This window comes from Anser cygnoides, chromosome 6, assembly GCF_040182565.1.
Source record: "Anser cygnoides isolate HZ-2024a breed goose chromosome 6, Taihu_goose_T2T_genome, whole genome shotgun sequence".
Lineage (NCBI taxonomy): Eukaryota > Metazoa > Chordata > Aves > Anseriformes > Anatidae > Anser > Anser cygnoides.
This window is the reverse complement of record NC_089878.1, coordinates 27,675,843-27,695,259: the sequence shown is the minus strand read 5'-3', so window position 1 is coordinate 27,695,259 and position 19,417 is coordinate 27,675,843. Positions and strand designations below refer to the sequence as shown.

The window sequence follows — 19,417 nt, the reverse complement described above, 5'->3', positions numbered from 1 at the left end:
TTACTGTGGACCAGGCCACAGTGACTGTGCTGGAGACCTTTCTGGATTTAACACTGTCTTCATGGTTTGAGATGAAGCTGATGGTGCGAATGGCCGTGCTGAGGCTAGGAGCCCGTGCAACTGTCTGGACTGCAACCACGTTACAACGCAGCATACTGGCTGTGGAAGTAACTGCATGTTTTTAAAGGAAAATGCTTATGATCTAAGATTTTTTTTTTTTCATCCCCTTGCTTTTTCACTTGTTCCCAAGCAAGAGGTGGAGGTTCCTCAGACAAAGCTTTGCTTGTGCTGACTGGAGTTAGCTGTTCCACCCTGCCGGAAGCACCCAGCCTGCCTAAGTGCTTGCTTGGCTTCTTACTGACGTCTTGGTTTGTTCCAAACCCATCTTTATCTTGAAGCACATCACCTGATAAAACATTTTGCTATAAAAGCCCTGGCTTTCACAATGGAGCAATTCAAATAATAAGCGGAAAGCCAAAAGTTACACACTTACTTTCAAAGCAATGTAAGTTATAAAATATCCTAATTTACAACTACAGTATCTAAATCCTCTTTGTAACAGCACAATCAATAGGATTTTATTGCAAGTTCACTGGAAAAGATTCTCAATCACGTTAGTAAAATCCACTAAAATATGGCCTTGGTCTCTTTCAGTGCTTTGTCTCCGAATTCAAGTATTTTCCTTCCTTAAAAACACATGCAAGTGAACGCACAGTGCAAGGTATGCGTCTGGATGAGTAACAGATACTTCTGCCTGTAAATGGATTAGCTTCCACCAATAGCTAATAGGATTTCCTTCCACCAATAAACAGACTTCCAAGTTCTGCATTCAGGGCATCATCAGGAATGACATCATCCTCCACAAACTCATCTCCAAGCTTCTTCCACCACGGCCAGCGAGCATACTTCAGCATAGCGTTGTGGGACTGTTTGGCCTTGGTAGCTACAGGGACTGACCGACTCATAAAGACAGCAAGATCTTTTTCTGTGGTCTCTGCTAACCGTGGAGCATCTGTAGGAACAAGGAGAAAAGTTTTCTGTTTTGTTTCTTATGCTGCAGTTTTACAAGGATTTTAAACAAAAAAAAAGGATCGCTACTCCCCCACCTCCTACTGTCCTAGCCACTCCTTTCCCCTTGCTGGCATTACAACTTCATGGCTGCGTGATAAACCAAGACTGGAGAAGCAATCCAAATTAAGGCTAACTTGAAAAAATAAATGCAGAACAAGGGGAGAGAAAGTAAGGGTGGAAAGCAGGACTACTTCGTTCAGGGCAGTAGTGCTGTACACCAAGTCGACTTCTTGTGAAACTGTGACCTAGGAGAAAGCAGAGCTCCTGGCTGCTACTGCTGGATCAGCGCTCCTGGCGCAGGGTGACATCAGTGTAGCATTTCCACAGCTCTGGCGCAGCAGCAGCACTGCGTATTCCCTGCCTGGGGGCCCCGGCAAAACGTGGGAGTGTGCTGCTGATTTGCCCGTTCAGGGAGCAATGAGCTGCAGTGACACACCATGTGACAGGCTAAGTCATGGAATTCAGTAACTTGCTGAATTTTGTCCTGCTTGGGTGCTCTCTGGTGGCTGCAGTTTGCTATTCTCCCTCTTTCACTCCAAACTATTTCTCTGGAATTTAGCTAGCACCACACTGAATTCTATTTCAAATAAAGCCAGGCTAGTCAAAATAAAGACCTGACTCAAAATTCATAGCTCAAAGGATTCCCTCTTCATCTGGGGAAAACAAGAAAACAGAATAAAACAAAAATGTAGAGGAAGAAGTTGTGCAAGAGCCCTTTAGAAACCGTAATGCCTTTTACAAGGCCATTGCTTTTCTTGTGAACATATCAGAAAAAAAATTCTGCACTAAAATAAGATGCTCCCTGAAAAGCAGGTATGTAATACTTAACCTACAGCAGTACCTGTATGATTTTTAGCAAAGCCTGAAAAATCTCAAGATAAAGCATATGGCAAAGGAAGAAAGATATTTCAGTTTTGAAGTAAGACTCTACCACTGTTCCCTTTAATTTTCTCTTTAAATTAGCTTAATCCAAATGGTAATTAAAACTATGACCAGAGCAGTCACGTACTCATTAGCAGCTCCACATCAGTGTTGACCTGAGCCAGTAACGTCTCTCTCCGCTGCGCTGCTCTCTGATCCAATTTGCTCCTCAACATGAACTGTGCCAGCTTTTCCTGGGCCTGCATATGTAATTCTTTACTCATTTCTTCTGACATTTGGGAAGCCTGGAGGAAAATAACAGTTTGTTACCATTAAGAGCTGGTTATTTTAAATCTTCTGGGGACAGATTAGTGTCCAAAGGAATGCAAATGCTGTTAATTGTTAACTTAATCATTTTGCTTCCTCTGAAGTTCCCTCCAAAGCTATATGTGACGTATATGTGACTTTCCAGTTACAGTTTTGCTGTGACTCTTTTTATTCGATTAGCAGATAAAACCCCAATATCCTAGTACCTTGCTCTCAAACAAGCAGGGTTAATACATGCATACCTCACAAGGATTATCTTGATCAGAGTTTATGAAGTTGAATGTACTTCATCCCAACAGTATTTTACGTTGCATCATTAATGGAAATTATGAAATGACTAAGAAACAGACCGGATGCAATTTGATGTAGTCATCCACCTTCTGCTGTAAAGCCAGTCTCTGCTCATCAGTCAGTCCTTTGGGATCTTTCCAAGGAGACAGAGGTCTTTTACTTCTTTGTTTTTCCAAGAATTTGCAAGCCTTTGTAAAGAACATATAAAAATACAGGAATCACAGACAATAAGTTTATCTCACTTTGTAATCAGTCAGTGGAAAAAAAAGTCTCAGCACTGTATCTGTTAAAGCGTAACTTTAGCTACAATACTGAAAAGGCAACATACAATGGTCAGCATGGATGCTAAATAATGTTAAAATGCTCATAATAAATTACTGACTTACCTGTGGTGTGGTGAAATCCCAACTCTTGGTTTCAAAGTGGCAGCTCTTGTATTTTAGTTAGAAAGTTGTAGCTTTTATCTTAGGCAGGATTCAACCCCTCTACGCAATTTGTGGCTATAGAATCTATCATCCTCTGACTAATTTTTGAATAAATTATGGCTAAATCAACATTAAGAAAAGTAAATAAAAGGATCTTTTTGAGGCATCGCTATAAGGTGCTGTCCTACCTAACGTTAGAACAAAGTTTATATACTTACTGCTCTCTGAATGATGACAGCTGCTTTATACTCCTTAAGAGACTGTCTCTGCTGATGAAAACTTCTTCTTGCTCTATACCCTCTCCAGAATCTCTGGATAGTTAATGCAGACTTTACCTCCATTTCTTTCATGTGCTTATTTACCTGACCTACAAATGTGAGAAAAACACAGTTATAAGGTCATGGCTTGTGATCTCTCAGTAATTTACATTTTTAATCCTTAAACTTGATAATATCAAAACGCCAGCTTTTTTATCAGTTAAAAATCCCTCCTTATCAAAGGCCCAGTAGCTGTAGACTACTCAAAGAAGACTTGTAGCTGCAATGGAGCTTTTTATATATAGGGTCTCTTTTTCTGCTGTAACATTTTGAAGGTAGCAGATGTCAATCAGTAGCTACTGAGCCCTTGAAGAATTAACACCTTCTCTGTCAGATAATCAGGTCAGGAGAAGAAATGGTAAATCTACACTGCAAACAGACATGCAAGATTAGGAAATACATTTGGGGAAAATGTTCTTAAGGAGACCCAGACAGTTTAATCTTTTGATATACTTTAACAGACATCATACTTGCATGGATTATTTCCAGTAAGGCCAGCTGTCTTTCATGGAAGAGTCTCATGGCCCTCTGTCTCTGAAGTTGCATTTGCAGCTTTAGGGCCTCATCTTCCTTCTGTTTTTCTAAATGCTGCCGCTCCTGTTCTCGTTTAGCTCTGCAATACACAAAAATATTGACAATTACCTTAAGTTGTACATTTCTTAAAAATCCCTCTTTATGTTGAATGGTCCAGCAGCTGCCATGCCAGCTGCTGGCTGCAGGACCAACCCAAGCAACGAGATGTTACCTTACCTGCAAGCTAAAAAATTATCACGCTATCTATAAGCAGGAAAATTCTGAGCCAGACACCCAATTTTTTGTCAAATCAAAAGATGTATTTTTACTTAGGGTACAGCTCTAAGGACGCTGAAAGAGCAATGCTTCAGGTGGGACATCCACAGCTAACATGAACTAGAACAACTGCTTTGTTTCCATCACATGGGGAAGAAGTAAAGCAACATTAAGCATCTGCTCCAGCATGCATCTTTTCCAGTGCACCCATCAGCATGCATGGCACCTGCTTTCTGTAATACGTATTACTGTTTTTGTACAGGCTGCTAAAGTAGATCAGAATGTTGGTTGTTGAGTTTCACTTTTTTAATTATTACTTTCTTCTCTTTTTTTCCTCCAGGAAATACACATTGACTCATTTTCTCCATCAACTTTATTAAGAGAACTCTTAAGAAAGAATTTTCTTGCAAATTCTTCTTGGTCTGTACCAGTTGTTGTAATCTGACGTTAGGATGTTGCCCTACTGTGCTTGGCATTGGAAAAGCCCGAGCAACTGTTTCCCAGATGAGACAACTGAAAAGTCTGTAACTGGCGCTTAAGCGTTCAAGCCAGTAACAGGTATACTAACATTAGTACACAGACTAATATATTAACGCTAAATATGCTCATGTGTCTATACTAATAATCACTGAGACCACGTGGACATGGTCTCAGTGAAGCTGGAGGCGCTGTAAGCTAGGGCTCTTCCTTCTTCACGACCCTTTGTTGTCCCAGTGGACCTGACCTCGTCAGCAGCATAACGCTCGAGACTTTACAAGTTCACCCCATGATGAGGTAATGACGCGACTCCTCTTCTGTCGCAGCAACATCAGTTGCCTGATCAGGACCCCGGCACCCCCACTGGGCCAACAGCTGAGAGTTCTGCTCATCTCTAGTACTTTTGTGGGTACAATGAAAGAGGTCTTAAGCACTAGGAACAGGGAATATGTAGAGCACAGGCATAAGGAGGGACAGGAAGGGTTAAAAAAGGCAGTAACCACCATTAGTGCCCAGTAATTCTGGTACGGCTGCATGTCACGTACCTTTAGACTCACAGTACTTACTATTCAGGTGTCTGCGCGCTTCCCAGCACTAATATAAATTTATTGGTAATTTTTCCGCCAACTACAGTTTCTCCCTAGTCTCTGTAACTAGGTGGTGGAAAACAGGATGGAAGCTGTTTTGTAAAAGAAATGCTCTGGATCTAAAGATCTGGCCCAAACTGATAAACAGCCTCTACCACGATCTAAAAGACCATAATCCTTTTATGACAGTAATGCAGACTTGAAGTGTGCCCACACATCTACCTACAGAGACAGATCGCGATGCGTGTGACTACATCAGAATGGTCTCAAGGTTTTCAGCCCACGTATTTCTGTAAACTAGAATTGTAAACCTTTGCATTTTTAATCCTAGAAGGCAATACTATGCTTCTAAGCTGAATGATGCCACAGGATCAAACAGGCCTTTTGATGCCATTTTCTTGATAAAACTATTAATAATTTTCCTCAGAAACTTCTCAGCTCCCCTAGGCAGGAAACAACAAGCATGTTTTATGAACTTCTCAGATGTGCACCTGTGAAACTACGAACAATGTTCGTCAGGTATTTAAATTTCCCATGTAGTCTGTAAAATACACGTTCTTCATTCTCTGCTTCTCCCAATAATAAATAAATAAAAATAATAAATAATTTGTTTCCACAAGATCACATTGACAGGAAAATGCCTCTGAACAGAAGTAAACAGAGACTAAGACCCAAGCTTCCTTCAGCAGTTCATAGCACAAATTAGCCTCCCTCTGATCATCTATGTGTATATATGCATATATATATAAATATATATACACATACATGCAATTGTTTGATTTATGAGGCATGATTAATAACAATTATTGCCATTTTAACAGTTCTACAATTAGTTACATAAAAGGGAACTAACTTCAAGGAGAGAATGCAAGCTTTAATAGTCACTGAGGAGACATTTCTGAAACCACAGCATTTCAGAGGTATGTAACTTGTAGAGTTTAAGATCTTCTACTGCAGCTGCAGGTAAGCCAAGTCTGGAGCTTCAGCAGTATTTAAATGTACTTATCCTAAAACAAATCCATGTATACAACCAAACACTGACTGTTAAAAATTCCAAAGGCCCCTTGAAAGGTTTTCTAAAGTCATGCTCACAGCACTCCAAACACCATTTTTATTTTTCATCATAATGCTACCTGCAGCTTTGGCCTAGAAAGAAAAAAAACCACTGGAGCTGTACAGTTACTACATTGTACTCAGTACAATGGGACTGACTGGGCCACGAACACACAACTGTAAAAATATTAATACATTTCCATTCTTTTCAATGTTAAACAAACACATTCAAGAGCGCATTTAAATGATTCAAGATCTACTTATTTAAGAGGCACGCACTAATGCTTGCAATAGTGAGAACATGACACAAGAATGTTAAGCAGCTAGTTGGCTGCTGGTAGCCTCACCACCCTCTCCCTTCTGCATTAGCATGTCACGCCTTATCCCGTCACGCAATTTTTCTGGGCTGCAAATTTTGGCTTGCAGGCTTGCAAGGTGCCTGATGGGGGCAGAAATACTGGCTCAAAGTGTGTGTATGGTGCAGTAGAAAGCAGTCACAAGGATGGCATTCTTAGTACACAGCACAGAAGCTGAAGTGGTTAGTGGTCCTCAGTGGATAACTTGCATCCCCCTGCAAATCTTCCTGAACTTGAAGATTACACCCCAGAGAGCCCAGTATCTTCTTAATGCCAGTCTAGACAAACCACAGCTGTCTGCTTTCTAACACCTTGGTGATAATACAAAGTGATTTGACTATCTGATTTGTAAGATCTAGTCTTGACAAGGTAGTGCTTACCATGTACAATAAAAAAGATTGAATTAAACCTGCTGTGGAGTCTGTCTTGATTTAGATCCCTTAACCTATGTTAAAATTCACACTAGACTTCTGAAAAGAGTTTGCCTAACATGTGCTGAAGTTACTGAAATCATACTTCAAGTAACATACGCATTTTTTATGTAGCTTCATTCTTCTGTGCTACTCCAAAGTCAGAAGATGCTATTTCTAGGTCACTGAATTGACCCCACTTCTGAGAGTCAAAGATTTCAAATATTAATTGAGAAGAAGGCCTTACAAGTGGCATACGGAGCAAGCACTTTAGTCCATGGTTTCTGCAGCACTCTGGCATGACATTAAACTCCAGGACAGCTCCACATTTAATTTATGATGGAATTTTGTAAGTTAGCTGCAAACCAGTTAATTGTTCTGCCAACAGTACATCATCTACTAGGGCTATTTACTGCAATCCAGTGCTGCACTGTCCCACACTTGCAGTTTTCCACATGCCATATATTTTTACACAGAAAACATACAAAAACATCACAGAAGTATGAGTTTTTCTCATGGAGAAAAAGGTTGGCAGCTGGGAAAGGGACAGTTGGAGCTTTTGGCACCAGAAGTGGCAGCTTGGTACTGCTGGAAAAGCACATTGTTTGGATGTTTTTGCTAAAAGAACCTGCAGTGAAATAGTTCATATTGGCATTACATTACTTTGATGTTTCAGAAAATACAGCTGACTGGAAAAAGGCATCTTCAAGATGGAGGACTTCTTGGCCAACCCAAACATTCTCTGGGATACAGGAACAAATCCGCAGGGAAGCTCTTCCCAGGCACAAGAAGGACAGGAAGCAAACAGGAACAGCCAGCACAGATTTATCACAGGCAAATCACGTTTGACCAACCTGATGGCCTCCTGTGATGAGCTGAGTGGCTCTGTGGATGAGGGGAGAGCACTGGGTGTCATTTACCTTGACTTTAGCAAGGCTGTCATCAGTCTTCCATACGCTGCAGGGCAGGGCTGACGCTCAAAGGAAACTCCACGGATATAGAAAATGGGTCAACAGAAACCACATGAAGTTCAAGTGGAAAGTCCTACACTTGGGACAAAATAGCCTCATGAATCACGCAGGTTGGGCACTGACTACCTGGGCAGCAGCTCCCATGAAAAGAACCTGGGGTCCTGGTAGATGGCAAGTTGAAGACGAGCCAGTAGCGTGCCCTTGCAGTAACAAAAGCTAGCTGCATTGTGGGATGCACTAGCAAAAGCAGAGGCAGCAGGTCAAAAGAAAATTATTTCACTTTGCTCAACACTCTGGAGGGCACACCTGGAATGCTGCCCATACTTTACTGGGCCACCCAGTAGAAGACAGATATATTGACAAACTGGAGGGACAGGGACTGTCCAGATGGAGACAGGGATACGAAGCGTTCATTATACAAGGCCAGGTGGAGAGATGCTTCTTTTTTTAGCACAAAGGAAGGGAAATCCATTTTTTGTCTTTCACTAACTATGGGAAGGGTTACAAAGAAGGTAGAGCCAGATTCTTAGAGGCAAACATAAAAAGGACAAGAGGCAGTGGTCAAGAGCCGTAACAAGGAATATTCCCACGAGCTCTAATGGAAGAATTCTGACCTGAGAAAAACCAAACCAAGCCTTATTAGTCTATTCTCTTGAGTGCTTTTTATAAAGCTATGCTGTTTACCTGAAGCTCCTCTGTAAAATGGTCACTGCTTGGGGTAGTTTCTTCAGCCTTTTTCTTGTCTGAAATCCCCTCCACGCAGCCTGGATTATACAAGCTGCTTGATGCTCTCTCTGAAATTTATAAAAACAGTTAGTACAATATTTTCTTTGCATATAAAAACACACTACTACTGCTTGCCTATTTGGATCAACCTCAATGTTTGGCCAAAAAACAGTTTTCCAATACACTGAAATGCACAATATTTGTAATGGTGCAGGGCAGTTAAGGTCCTAAAGACAATTATAATCGCAAATCCTGTATGAGCTCCAAAGGCAGCTAATCTGATCATCTGGATCAATGCTCTCTTTGATAAACAAATGCATTCACAGCACAAATATATATTATCTACATTACTTAATGTTAGAAATTTGAATTTAAAGTGTCTGAAGCACTTGATATTTCAAGTGCTGATTCGATCAAAATACCTACACTAGACAGGATAGAAAGACAAGTTTTGAGAACTAATAGCAGGAAAATTTTTACTTTTGCAATATGATCATCAGTCACAACAAACACGAAAAGAAATTATATTCTTAAATGCTATTTTTTCAGGGGAAAACAAAGCAACACACAAAACAAACACCCTGCTGTGTTTAAGGTGAAAGCAGGTCTCTACAAACATAACTCTGATTTCCTTTGAAGTACTGTCTCTGAAAAACCTGCATGTAAATTTTTGGTAAGTTCCTAAAACATACATCCACTCTTTTATTGGGAACACAGCACAGAAGGTGTTTTTACCGAACGTTTTCACTACATGACTTTCAATTCTATCTGAATGCTCCCAAGACTTCAGAAACCTAAATTTGTAACACTGATGTGAGATGAGCAGACAACTGTTTTTAGTTTATAGTTAACAAAACTAAATCACCTATAAGAAATCATACTACTTTGTGAATCTGGAAAAAAAAAAAGCCAAACTCTCAAGTCACAGTCCCAACAATCCCATACCTTAATAACTGGACAATTTCTTGAGGTCTTAAAAAATGAAAGACAAACGAAAGAATATATAGGAAATTTTAAAAATCCACTGATACAATGAAAAAAATAGCACATTTTGAAAAGCTTAGACAAAGCAATATAGTAAATGCTTTCTAGACATATATAAATTACACATAACTAGGATTTCACATAGGAAACTCTCATTAAAATTCAGCACCTGCATTTCCCTTTTTCCACTGGATTGTTCCAAGTATAGCAAGTCCAAAAGTTGACTGAGATCCCTGTCAAATCCTTTGCCAGTCCACTGTTTACTTAAAAGCACTTTCAATCCTAAGAGAGAAGAAGCATGCAATACTGCTAAGGCAAATTTTTCTTTTGAGGCTTTCAAACTAACAATTTTCAAATTAAAAAATTAAATCTGATTCTATGTGTAAAGGAAGACTAGGTTGAAGATGAACACAATCTCTCATTTTTGAGTTTACACATTATCAGTGAAGAACTGATGCTCCAATCATCACAGAAAAGTATTCTACAGTGACTGTAGCTTTGTATCTCCAAGTCACTACCTATTGTGTCTACATAACTGCAGTTAAATTATCCATGTACCTTCAGTGTCTTATCCGTAAGTCACTGTGAGGTCCTGAAAGGATGGTAAGCATTACACAAGTGCCAGGTTTTACGAGCACTGCTTTCATATTTTTCATAATAAAATCTATTCACTTATGACCGGAATTCTTTGATGTCTTATTTGTACAGCATAATCTCACTGTGGGTACATGAGTTTCCAATCCCTGGCACAAAATGGCTTTTTCGGTGCACAATAGCTACAAAGCATACTTGTGCTCTCCTCACAACACACACGCTCCCTGTGCTGTGCACAGGACACAGAACAGACAGTAACACTTGGTTTTTTAGATCTCTATCAGACAAATGCCAGAGCTTGAGAGTTCTGCAGAGTTGGAGGGGACAGGAAGGAAGACGGGAAGTAGTCACTTATTTGGAAAGGCTCCTGAAGAACTGCAGATTCAAACAAGTTCTATCTTCAAATCACTGTCTATAAGCATATTCACATACTGGGCAACTCCAAGAAATAATCCATCGTGTGCACTTACAGGATCACATATGGACCATGAAGTCCTTCATACCAACAGAAGTCGCACCTCTGTTCTAGTAGGCATGCACCATTTTGGAACAACGATGATGGGTTAAACATGTGAGGAGAGACATGGTTGGAACTACAAATGGAGTCAGTCACTGCCTTAAACCTGCCTGAACCCTGAAAAATCACATAACTACACAAAGCAGTTCCCTCACAGAAGTCCCGTAGGTCTGACACGACCCATTTGCCAGTTTCTGCACGGGCTACATAGCCATGTCTCCCTTCCAGCCACTGACAAGCATGCCTCTAAGATGTGTCCTCCCATGCAGATAAGAAGACCAGGCCCTCCTGCAATCCTGATGTAAAGACCGTGCTGGGCTTGGAGTTAGGAGATTTAGGGTATTTCCTCATTCTAGCACTTTGCCATTACTGACAGAAAGCTTACACTGAAGCACCTCATACCAGCAACAGCTCTGAACCACTGTGAAGCCAAGCTACTTCAACAAGATGGCTGGGTGGTGGAAATGCTGGAATGCTTTCTTTGTAGCTGCTGTTCTTCAAACCATCTACAAAATTTCAAAGCTTCAGAGAAAGCTAACATAAGGACTCTAACAAAAAGAAAAAAAAAGAGAGCTTTTTTTTTTTCCTTAGCGGAAACAGGAAATATATACAGAAGATCAAGAGCCTCTAAATGAATGGGGCACTTTGTCGATTCCAAGCAAAATAAAGTAGCCTAACCCCTAAACCGTAGTTCTTTGATGGAGACCTGCACCTCTTTAGACAAACCAGTGTTCTACAACTGGGATGGTCAGATCATCGCAGCAGCTTCACAAGAATCCACAACACGCTGCCAGCCTTAGGCACGTCATACTTCGTTTCACGCCGCAAGGAAGCCCTGTCTCAATTCTGTAGGCAATGAAGTGCCAAAGCTACCCATCTGATCCAGGAATTGATCTAGCTGGTGCTGCCTAACAAGTAGTTGGCACAACTGTGAAAAGGAGAATTGCGCCTTTTTGTCTCGCATAACCACCTCTTATTACCCTTTTCTCAAAAGAACAGAGGCTGCACAAAAGTAGTTTTGACCATCAGTAATAACCAGGATATAAAAGACTTGGCAAACATCAAATCCTTTTCCCTAGTCTCCATGGACACAACAGCAGAAGATAAACGTGCTTCCTGGAGCTCTCTGCTAGGCTAGAGACAGAAACATTAAATGGGATACTATATTACATAATGAAGAACATAGAGTAAGTTAAATTACATGCACGCTCAGTCTCCTCATCTAGAAGCATCAATACAAAACAATAAACTCATTTCATGAATTCCTGGAAAAAGTTCATTCCACTTGGATGTCAAAAGACAGTCTCAGCTCCTTAGTGACAGAACCGCACCTATCAGATAAGCAGACCCGTAACAGCCAGGATCAGAAGTTGGCAGAAGTAAAAATTCCATGCTTCTGGACTAGTGAGGCTTGGCACACCAGCAGACGTTTGACAAACGGCTCTTACCAAGGCAGTACAGACACCCTGCTATGAGGGTCTCTTGATATCCAGCCTTTGCAGAAAAAAAAGACACAGAACATCGTGTAGAAAGTAGTAAAACCCATCAGGCTGAAGGTGCCAAACTATCGCTAGAATAGACAAGTTTCCACATGCACAGTCCTCAATACATAGAAAAAAATAAATCTAGGGAACAGAAAGAGGAGCAGCACCTTAAATTACAACAAAAACAAACAGAGAAGGAAAATAAAACAGCACTGCAGTTTTCCTTGTATTAGATGGCTAATGAACAAGGAGAGCACTGGGTAACCACCACCTTTGTATTTTTAAGGTGAATGCAAGGCCGAGTGTTTGGTTCCACGCATGTTTACAAACCTTTATAGCGAGTTGTGAGTAACTTCAGGAGCTGCTTGCAAAATTTCACTATCAACAACAGCAGTTTTGTAGCAGCATTCCCTATGACAGGATTGGTGGTAGATGAAAGCTTATAAACGAGCTCATCCAAAACAGAGTGAAGGGTCTCTTCATCAACCTGAAGCAAGACAGAACTGGAGAGAAAGGGGAGGATAGAATTGAAATATTAGTTATAAACTGAGCTTTTTAACAGTGACTTCCTATTACAGATGTCAGGTCAAGATTCAGCAAGTCAACATAGCCAGCTAGCCGGACCAGCAATCTGAGCCACAGTGGAAGGAAAAGGAATTGAACAGTTATGTTTGTTTTATGCTGCTTTTTTTCCTGCAATGAATTGGTATTTCCACATTTATTCCAGTTAAAATGAAAAAACAAGTATTACTGACTCAGTGGCAGAGGCATTCCTACTGTTTCAACTGATTCCCATTCCCTCAGCTTAACAACAGGATAAAGAAAATAGCCAATTTTTCCACTTCTACAGCAAAGACTAGAAAAAAACGCCACACTTCTTGTATATGAAATGTTCTATTTTACAAAGCAATAACGAACTGAGTTTTATATTTAAACTTCAGAAAATCAGTAATAATAAAAACAACTAACCTATTGACCCCCAAAATACTGTGTAAAACAGACATCATTATAACTGCTGTTTCAACATTGTCTGTTACTAGCAACTGCAGGAAGTGATCGTTTTGCAGTACTGCAAAAAAACAAAAACAAACAAGAAGTCACGCAATCAGAACCACAGACTTAAAAATACCATTAAACAAATAAACTTTATTATGAAACATAAGCCATAGCAAGTAAAACTAAATACTGTTTTCTGTAACAAACGCCATCTTTTATAATTTTTACACCGAAGCTTACTGGAACAAGTAAACTACTTTAACATCCAAAAAACACGTTGCGTCCTGTTTTTCTGCCTTTGGATATCCCTTAGGCACTGGCATTGCAATGTAATAAAAACTTTAAAACCTTCTCTGTTATACCAGCACCAGTTTCTTATTACAGCAGCAGAATTATCACTGGGGCAACAACATCGAGAAAAGATAAGCACTTCAACCTTGACAGTTGGTTAAACCAGTTTCATTTAATGCAAGTCCACTGATGTCATTTAAGCACCAATTTTTTTATTCCAGAATATCAGTGACTACATACTTAGTAATTTTTCTAGCCATTTGTGTGTTAGCTACATATCTTATGATCCTTAAGTTGCTGTTCTCTGTTAAAAACAAATTCTGTTTTTCATTATGAACTAAAAGTCAATGTGCCAATGCTAAGCTGGTTTAAATGAAAGCTTATTTTGGTCAAAAGCGCTAGAGAAATTTGTCAGATACTTGTAGAAATTTCTGGCATGACAACGAATTGAGAAATCCATTTTCAGTTCTACCCATCAGGGCTTGCAATGTACGTTGGTCAAATTTCTGCATATATTAACCACTGACAGGTAGAAGAGCAACAGTATTTTATCAGAAAAAAAATCTGTTTTTTAAAGGTACATAATTATAAATGGAAATTACAGAAGACTTTTAATGTTTGTCTCCAAAAGACTAGAAAAGGAACTCTTTAATATTCCCCTTTACTGGATCTTTTCCAATTTATTTGCTGTTCAGCTGAAACAGCAATATTTTTTTAAGAGATTGTTTTAACACGTACTCCAAATTGGATAACTCGATGCAGACTGGCTTGTGACTGATTCTTGATACCCGTAGTTGCTCTAGACAAATACTCAGGTGTTTTATGAGTTTACTTTTCCCTTACCATGCTTTGTTAGTTGAATATGCCCACCAAACAGCCAGCAGATGGCATCGGTTACTGTTTGGAAACAGCGTAAAAAATCTTGTTTTTCTTCATCCTAAACAAAACAAAAGAGAAGCAGGTAAAAGCACATGTATGCGTCTTCACTGAGGGCTTCAGCTTGATGCAGCAGGCGGTTTGTATACTTCAGCTATTTGGAGGCCAACTCCATCAACTTCCCAAATGAGGTTGGTCAAACCATAGGAACCGGTCAAAAAAACAACCTGCGTGTCCTTCAAGGCCAGAGATCTGTCAACAAAGTCTAAACTTACTAGATAACAAGCCTTACTAGAAAAGGCTTGTTTGGTCCTTAAAAATACTTGATAACATAGTAGGGCTAAGACAACAAGTGACAGGTTAGTACAAACGCATCACAGATTTAAATCACAAAATGGGAAATACGGTATTTAAGACTAAAACACAGAAACCACAGGTACAAAGTGGACAAAAATATTGTTAAAATGGAAAAGGTTCTTGTGAACCAGCATGGAGAGGTTTCAGAAGCAACCCCCAGGTGGAGAAACAGCAGCAAACACCAAACTGAATGTATTTGTGCTTGCTGTGCTAACACCGGACTGGACACAATGACCAGGAGAAATCCAGGTTTCAGTATGTGAATACACACACACACAGAGTCTGAGCCTGTATTCCAGGTAAGATCCACAGCCCACTGGAAATCTAAAATCTTGGTGTGTGGACAGCAAAGCATCTTTTGACAGTACTACACTGCTGATAAATGTTATTATAAAAGCACTTGGGTGTGGTAACTCCCATGTTGTTGAGCCTCCACCAGGGAAACTCTGGAAAGTCTATTCCTAGACCTATGCTGTAAGTCCCAGCCATCAGTCATGGTTTAGCTCTGTATTTGGTACTTACTGACAACGAGAGATACGAAATAACAGTAATAAGTTAAGGCATAATATTATCTGTTGTGTGTTTTGGCAGCGCATCAGTTTCTGAAAGCTATTTAAGTACTTCCCTTGACTTCAAAGACTTGTACAGAAAGCAAGCGAGGGCAGAATAAACTGCAAATCTCCACTGGCAGAGTGGGGTTTCCCAAGTTCCAGTGAGCAAGCATCAAGTCTGGCTGCCCTGTCACCTTTGAGACCACAAGTTTTAAAAGCCAAAATACTAGCTATAATATGGACTGCATTTGCATTCAAAAGTAATCTTTGCCCACAAGCATGACTCAAGTAGCATGTAGGCTGAGACATAATAAGAAAGTGTGGGGGAAATTACATGTTGCAGATAAGACTCGAGTCTCCTGGGATGTCATTCAGGAAGCTTGCTTCTTAAGCACTAAATGCACTTACAAAGTATTGAACAAACAGAAAATACGTCACTCTGCTGATACTTTCTGAGAAGTGATTGTATATGTGGTGTCCTGAACAAGACTCTGCAGGAAAACTATGAACAAGTCCAAGAAGTCAGTGAGACGGGAAATGAGATACGAAGGGAAACAGGCATAATAAAATAAACTATCAGAATCCATGAAATTGGGTATTCATTTTTTCATTTTGGGGGGCTTGTTCTGGAACTCAGAATGTTTCAAAAACATGAGGGAAAATAGCAAGGCAAAATCCTTCTTCTCTGTAAAGATCGAGAGTAATGTGAGAAAGTGTTCACATCCACTAAATCACAAAGCCTGCCTTTAGGGATCCCGACATGCTGGTTCAGAAGCAGTAGGCATTTTTGGAATTTTTTGCCAATTCCACTGAAGAAGTTCTATTGCAAAACAAACTTTGACATATCCGACTTAAAGTCTTAAGCCTTCCTAAACCATACTTTCTTTTTCTGTAAAGCTGAGTAAAGCAGTGAGAACAAAGCGGTTACAAAGACTGAACTAATTATATGCAAAGTTAAGAAGACACCACCATGACTGAGATGCTGCCTTTTGTAAGAAAAAACATCTGGGATTTTATTCTCTACCTGGCTGTCCTATTTCTTCTGTCCTACACATAATTGCAATGCCCCTACCCCTTTAAAAATTCTGACACGTAGTAACAAAACTCTCTAAAAAAAACCTTATGGTAACAAACTAGTTTTGGCACATGTAACGGACTGAACGCTCCACAATGACAAATTTCAGTTTCAAAGCTCCAAGGCACAAAGAAAAAGTAATTTCTGCAAAATAAATTTTCATAATACAGCATCCCTAGAATAATATCCTGCTTATACAACACTTGAGCTTGGAAAGCTTACAGAGATTCTCTGCTCTTTTAACTATGAAATTTAAATACCTTGACTGCTCGGATAAATCGTGCTTGCAGGCGTCTTCCCAAAAACAGCAGGTTGTCTATAGCTGAAGGAAGAAATTTTGTGTAAAATTCCTCGGGATCTTCTTTCACCTCTAGTCCTACACAACAATGACTGAAATGGAAAAAAAAAAAAAAAAACACAACTGAATAGTCAAGGGCCTGTTTGAACAGTTTTGAATGAACTTCATGTCATCAGAGAAGGAATGCTTCACTGGAATGGGACAATTCAGCACTGAACAACAGTTTGCTGTGACTAGCTCCGAGGTAGCTGCCTCCGAAGGAAGAGTTATCACCGGCAGGCTGGAGACAGCAAGTATAATAGCGCTTATTAGAGCACGGCTCAGTTTAAAACATATCCAAGGCACTTTTGCCTTTAGCTTCATAGGATCTGTTCAGGCTTGTTCCACACGTTAGGGAAGGGCTCCAATGGTCATAAGGTAAAAAAGCAAAGGCAAACAGAAACGTGATAAGGGAAACCTGATGAAGGCAGTCCAGATCAGGCAACAAAAGTACATATAAAAATATCACTCACTACAAAAAACTGAGTGAGTCTGTCTACAACTTCCCTCTAACTGGGGAATACATGTGGGCTAGAAATCAGTTTTTCAGATCTTAGTTTTCTTATTTTACTCACCACAGACACGTTGGTCATTTCTGGAAGGCTGTTTACAAGAAACTGCAAGTTTTACAACTGGAAAGATTTTCAGTTCTGTACTCCACGCTGAGACAAGTGCAACAGAAGTATTTTCCTAGCTTCTTATGAATTTTGCTTTCTGACATCTTATCTAATCTTTGTTAGCTTTTTGTGAATGCGTATATGTAAAGCCCTGCTTACCTAAGCCCTGAGACAGCACATTCTAAGCACAAAGTTGAGATTAAACTAGTTGCAAAAGGACATTTTTACAGCTAAATAAATTTCAAGTTTTTTTTTTCTGCAAACTGAAGTAGCTTATAAGAGATTATTTAAGTCTCATGCAACTCTGGTGATAAATCTTGCATCTCTTGGTGAAGTTCCTCACATTAAAAATTCACATTGCAGATATGGCATAAATAAAAGATGGTTGCCTAATTGCTTCACGCCTTAGAATTTTGCTTCCTAGTTAAGCCAAAATCAAGTACAACTTGGAGAAAATTTAAAACTTACTATTTTTCCTGACATTGAAAATTGAGTTTGGATCATTGGGGTTTTTAAAGTTGTCTTACTAGCTATGAATTAAACTTCATCACGCCATTCTCACAATATCACCACATCAAGCTCTCTAGTCTGTATGAATTGTGCCCTCTATTATGTTTAAAATGTAAATAGATATTTAAAAATAGATATTTAAATGGAGCCAAGCCAAGCTGTGAGTTAATCACATTTTTGCAGGATGAAATAAATCTAAATAGATTTTTTTAAAGTAACTGCAATTCAAAATTAGCAATTGCTTGGCAAAAACTGAGACCTATGTGAGTACTGACCACAGAAAAGGTAAACCCAACAGAAAAACTGTTCCCACCAAACAGTTTACCCAGCTCAATGATACACAATGAGAATGAATTAAACAGTTCCAATTAGGCTATGCCTGACCCCTCTGCTCTTGACTGCTCCCTGCACTTTAACCCTGGCCTTTCCTGAACAACAAGCCTTGTTCTGGATGGAAGCCAACGCATTACAGCTTCAAAAGAAAAAGAGCAAGATAAAAGGCCAGAAAGAAAACAAGAAGAAAACTTATTGGCAAGTTTTTTTACCTCAGTATCTCTGCTAGCTGGGCAGCAGTAGCCCAGCCTCCACGCACCCGAGAGTAGTCTTGTCTAAGGACCAGCACGCAGTAGCGAGTCAGATCATAATAGTGTATGTCTTGCTTAACTTTTTCAGATTCCTTACGTCCCAAAGAAGGACTATTTAAAATTTCTGTGGGAAGAAAGCACGAGAGTGGCAAAGGGAAGCACTAGAGTGCGATGTGCAATTTGGGTATTTTTTCCTTTTCAAAATATGAGGTAATTTTAAAAGTGCCAACAGCATAAAATATTTCAGTGTTTTTCAATCCTACAGCTACAATCTGTTTGTTAGATCCCGTGACAACTGGGAAGGGTAGTTGTATTTGGCTTTCCACCGTCTCGTTACACATCCAGCAGTGAGACACGCATTATCTGGGACACAGCCCATCTGTATGAATTTCCTAGGCCGGAGAAAACCACAACCGCTGCGAAACGTACGGCTCCCTTATAATTACGTCCCGATTTAGCACAGGCCCTGACTTGTCCCTGCCACTTCTGCGAGCAGCGGCTGGGTGGCGAAGGGGAGGAAGGACGGGGGGAGCCGCACGGCAGCCGGGCATCGCTCTGCTGCCTTCAGGCCCGGCCACGCAGGCTGCCCCCGGCAGCAGTGAGGTCTGCCCGAGGCCCTGGCCCCACCAGCACGGGCCTCACAAGCCCGGTGAGGCGGCGGGGGGCCTGCCCCGCTGCCACCCCTCAGCGGCGGCGCCGTTACCCTTCAACGCCAGCAGCAGCGCCGGGACGTCCCGCTCCCTGCTCTCAGCGACCCGGGCGGCTACGGCCAGCACCCGGGGGTCCGCCGCGGCCATGGGCAGCGGGGGGCGGCCCGCGGCCCGGAGCCTGGGGGCTGCTGAGCGGAGCCGCGGGGTCCCCGAGGGGAGCCCCCAACATGGCGGCGGCGCTCTGAGGGGAGCCCCGTTCCCGCCCAACGCGCCGCGCGGGGTCGCCCCACCTGCGGCGGTGGGGGGGGGGGGGATGAGGGGGGCGGGAGCGCG

At 40.8% G+C, this 19,417-nt stretch overlaps 1 protein-coding gene across 1 annotated transcript; it reads right to left on the bottom strand.

The window, feature by feature from the left end:
- Nucleotides 1-549: 549 nt before the first annotated feature.
- Nucleotides 550-19,358, bottom strand: IQCB1 (IQ motif containing B1). Its single transcript, XM_048072215.2, has 13 exons — nt 19,138-19,358; nt 18,396-18,558; nt 16,647-16,776; nt 14,371-14,464; nt 13,210-13,309; nt 12,571-12,743; nt 9,815-9,927; nt 8,620-8,729; nt 3,763-3,905; nt 3,194-3,342; nt 2,610-2,738; nt 2,081-2,237; nt 550-1,012 (listed from the first exon to the last, which is right to left on the bottom strand). Exons 1-13 carry the CDS (start codon nt 19,229-19,231, stop codon nt 783-785), a joined length of 1,785 nt encoding a protein of 594 aa, XP_047928172.2. The 5' UTR covers nt 19,232-19,358; the 3' UTR covers nt 550-782.
- Nucleotides 19,359-19,417: the final 59 nt, after the last annotated feature.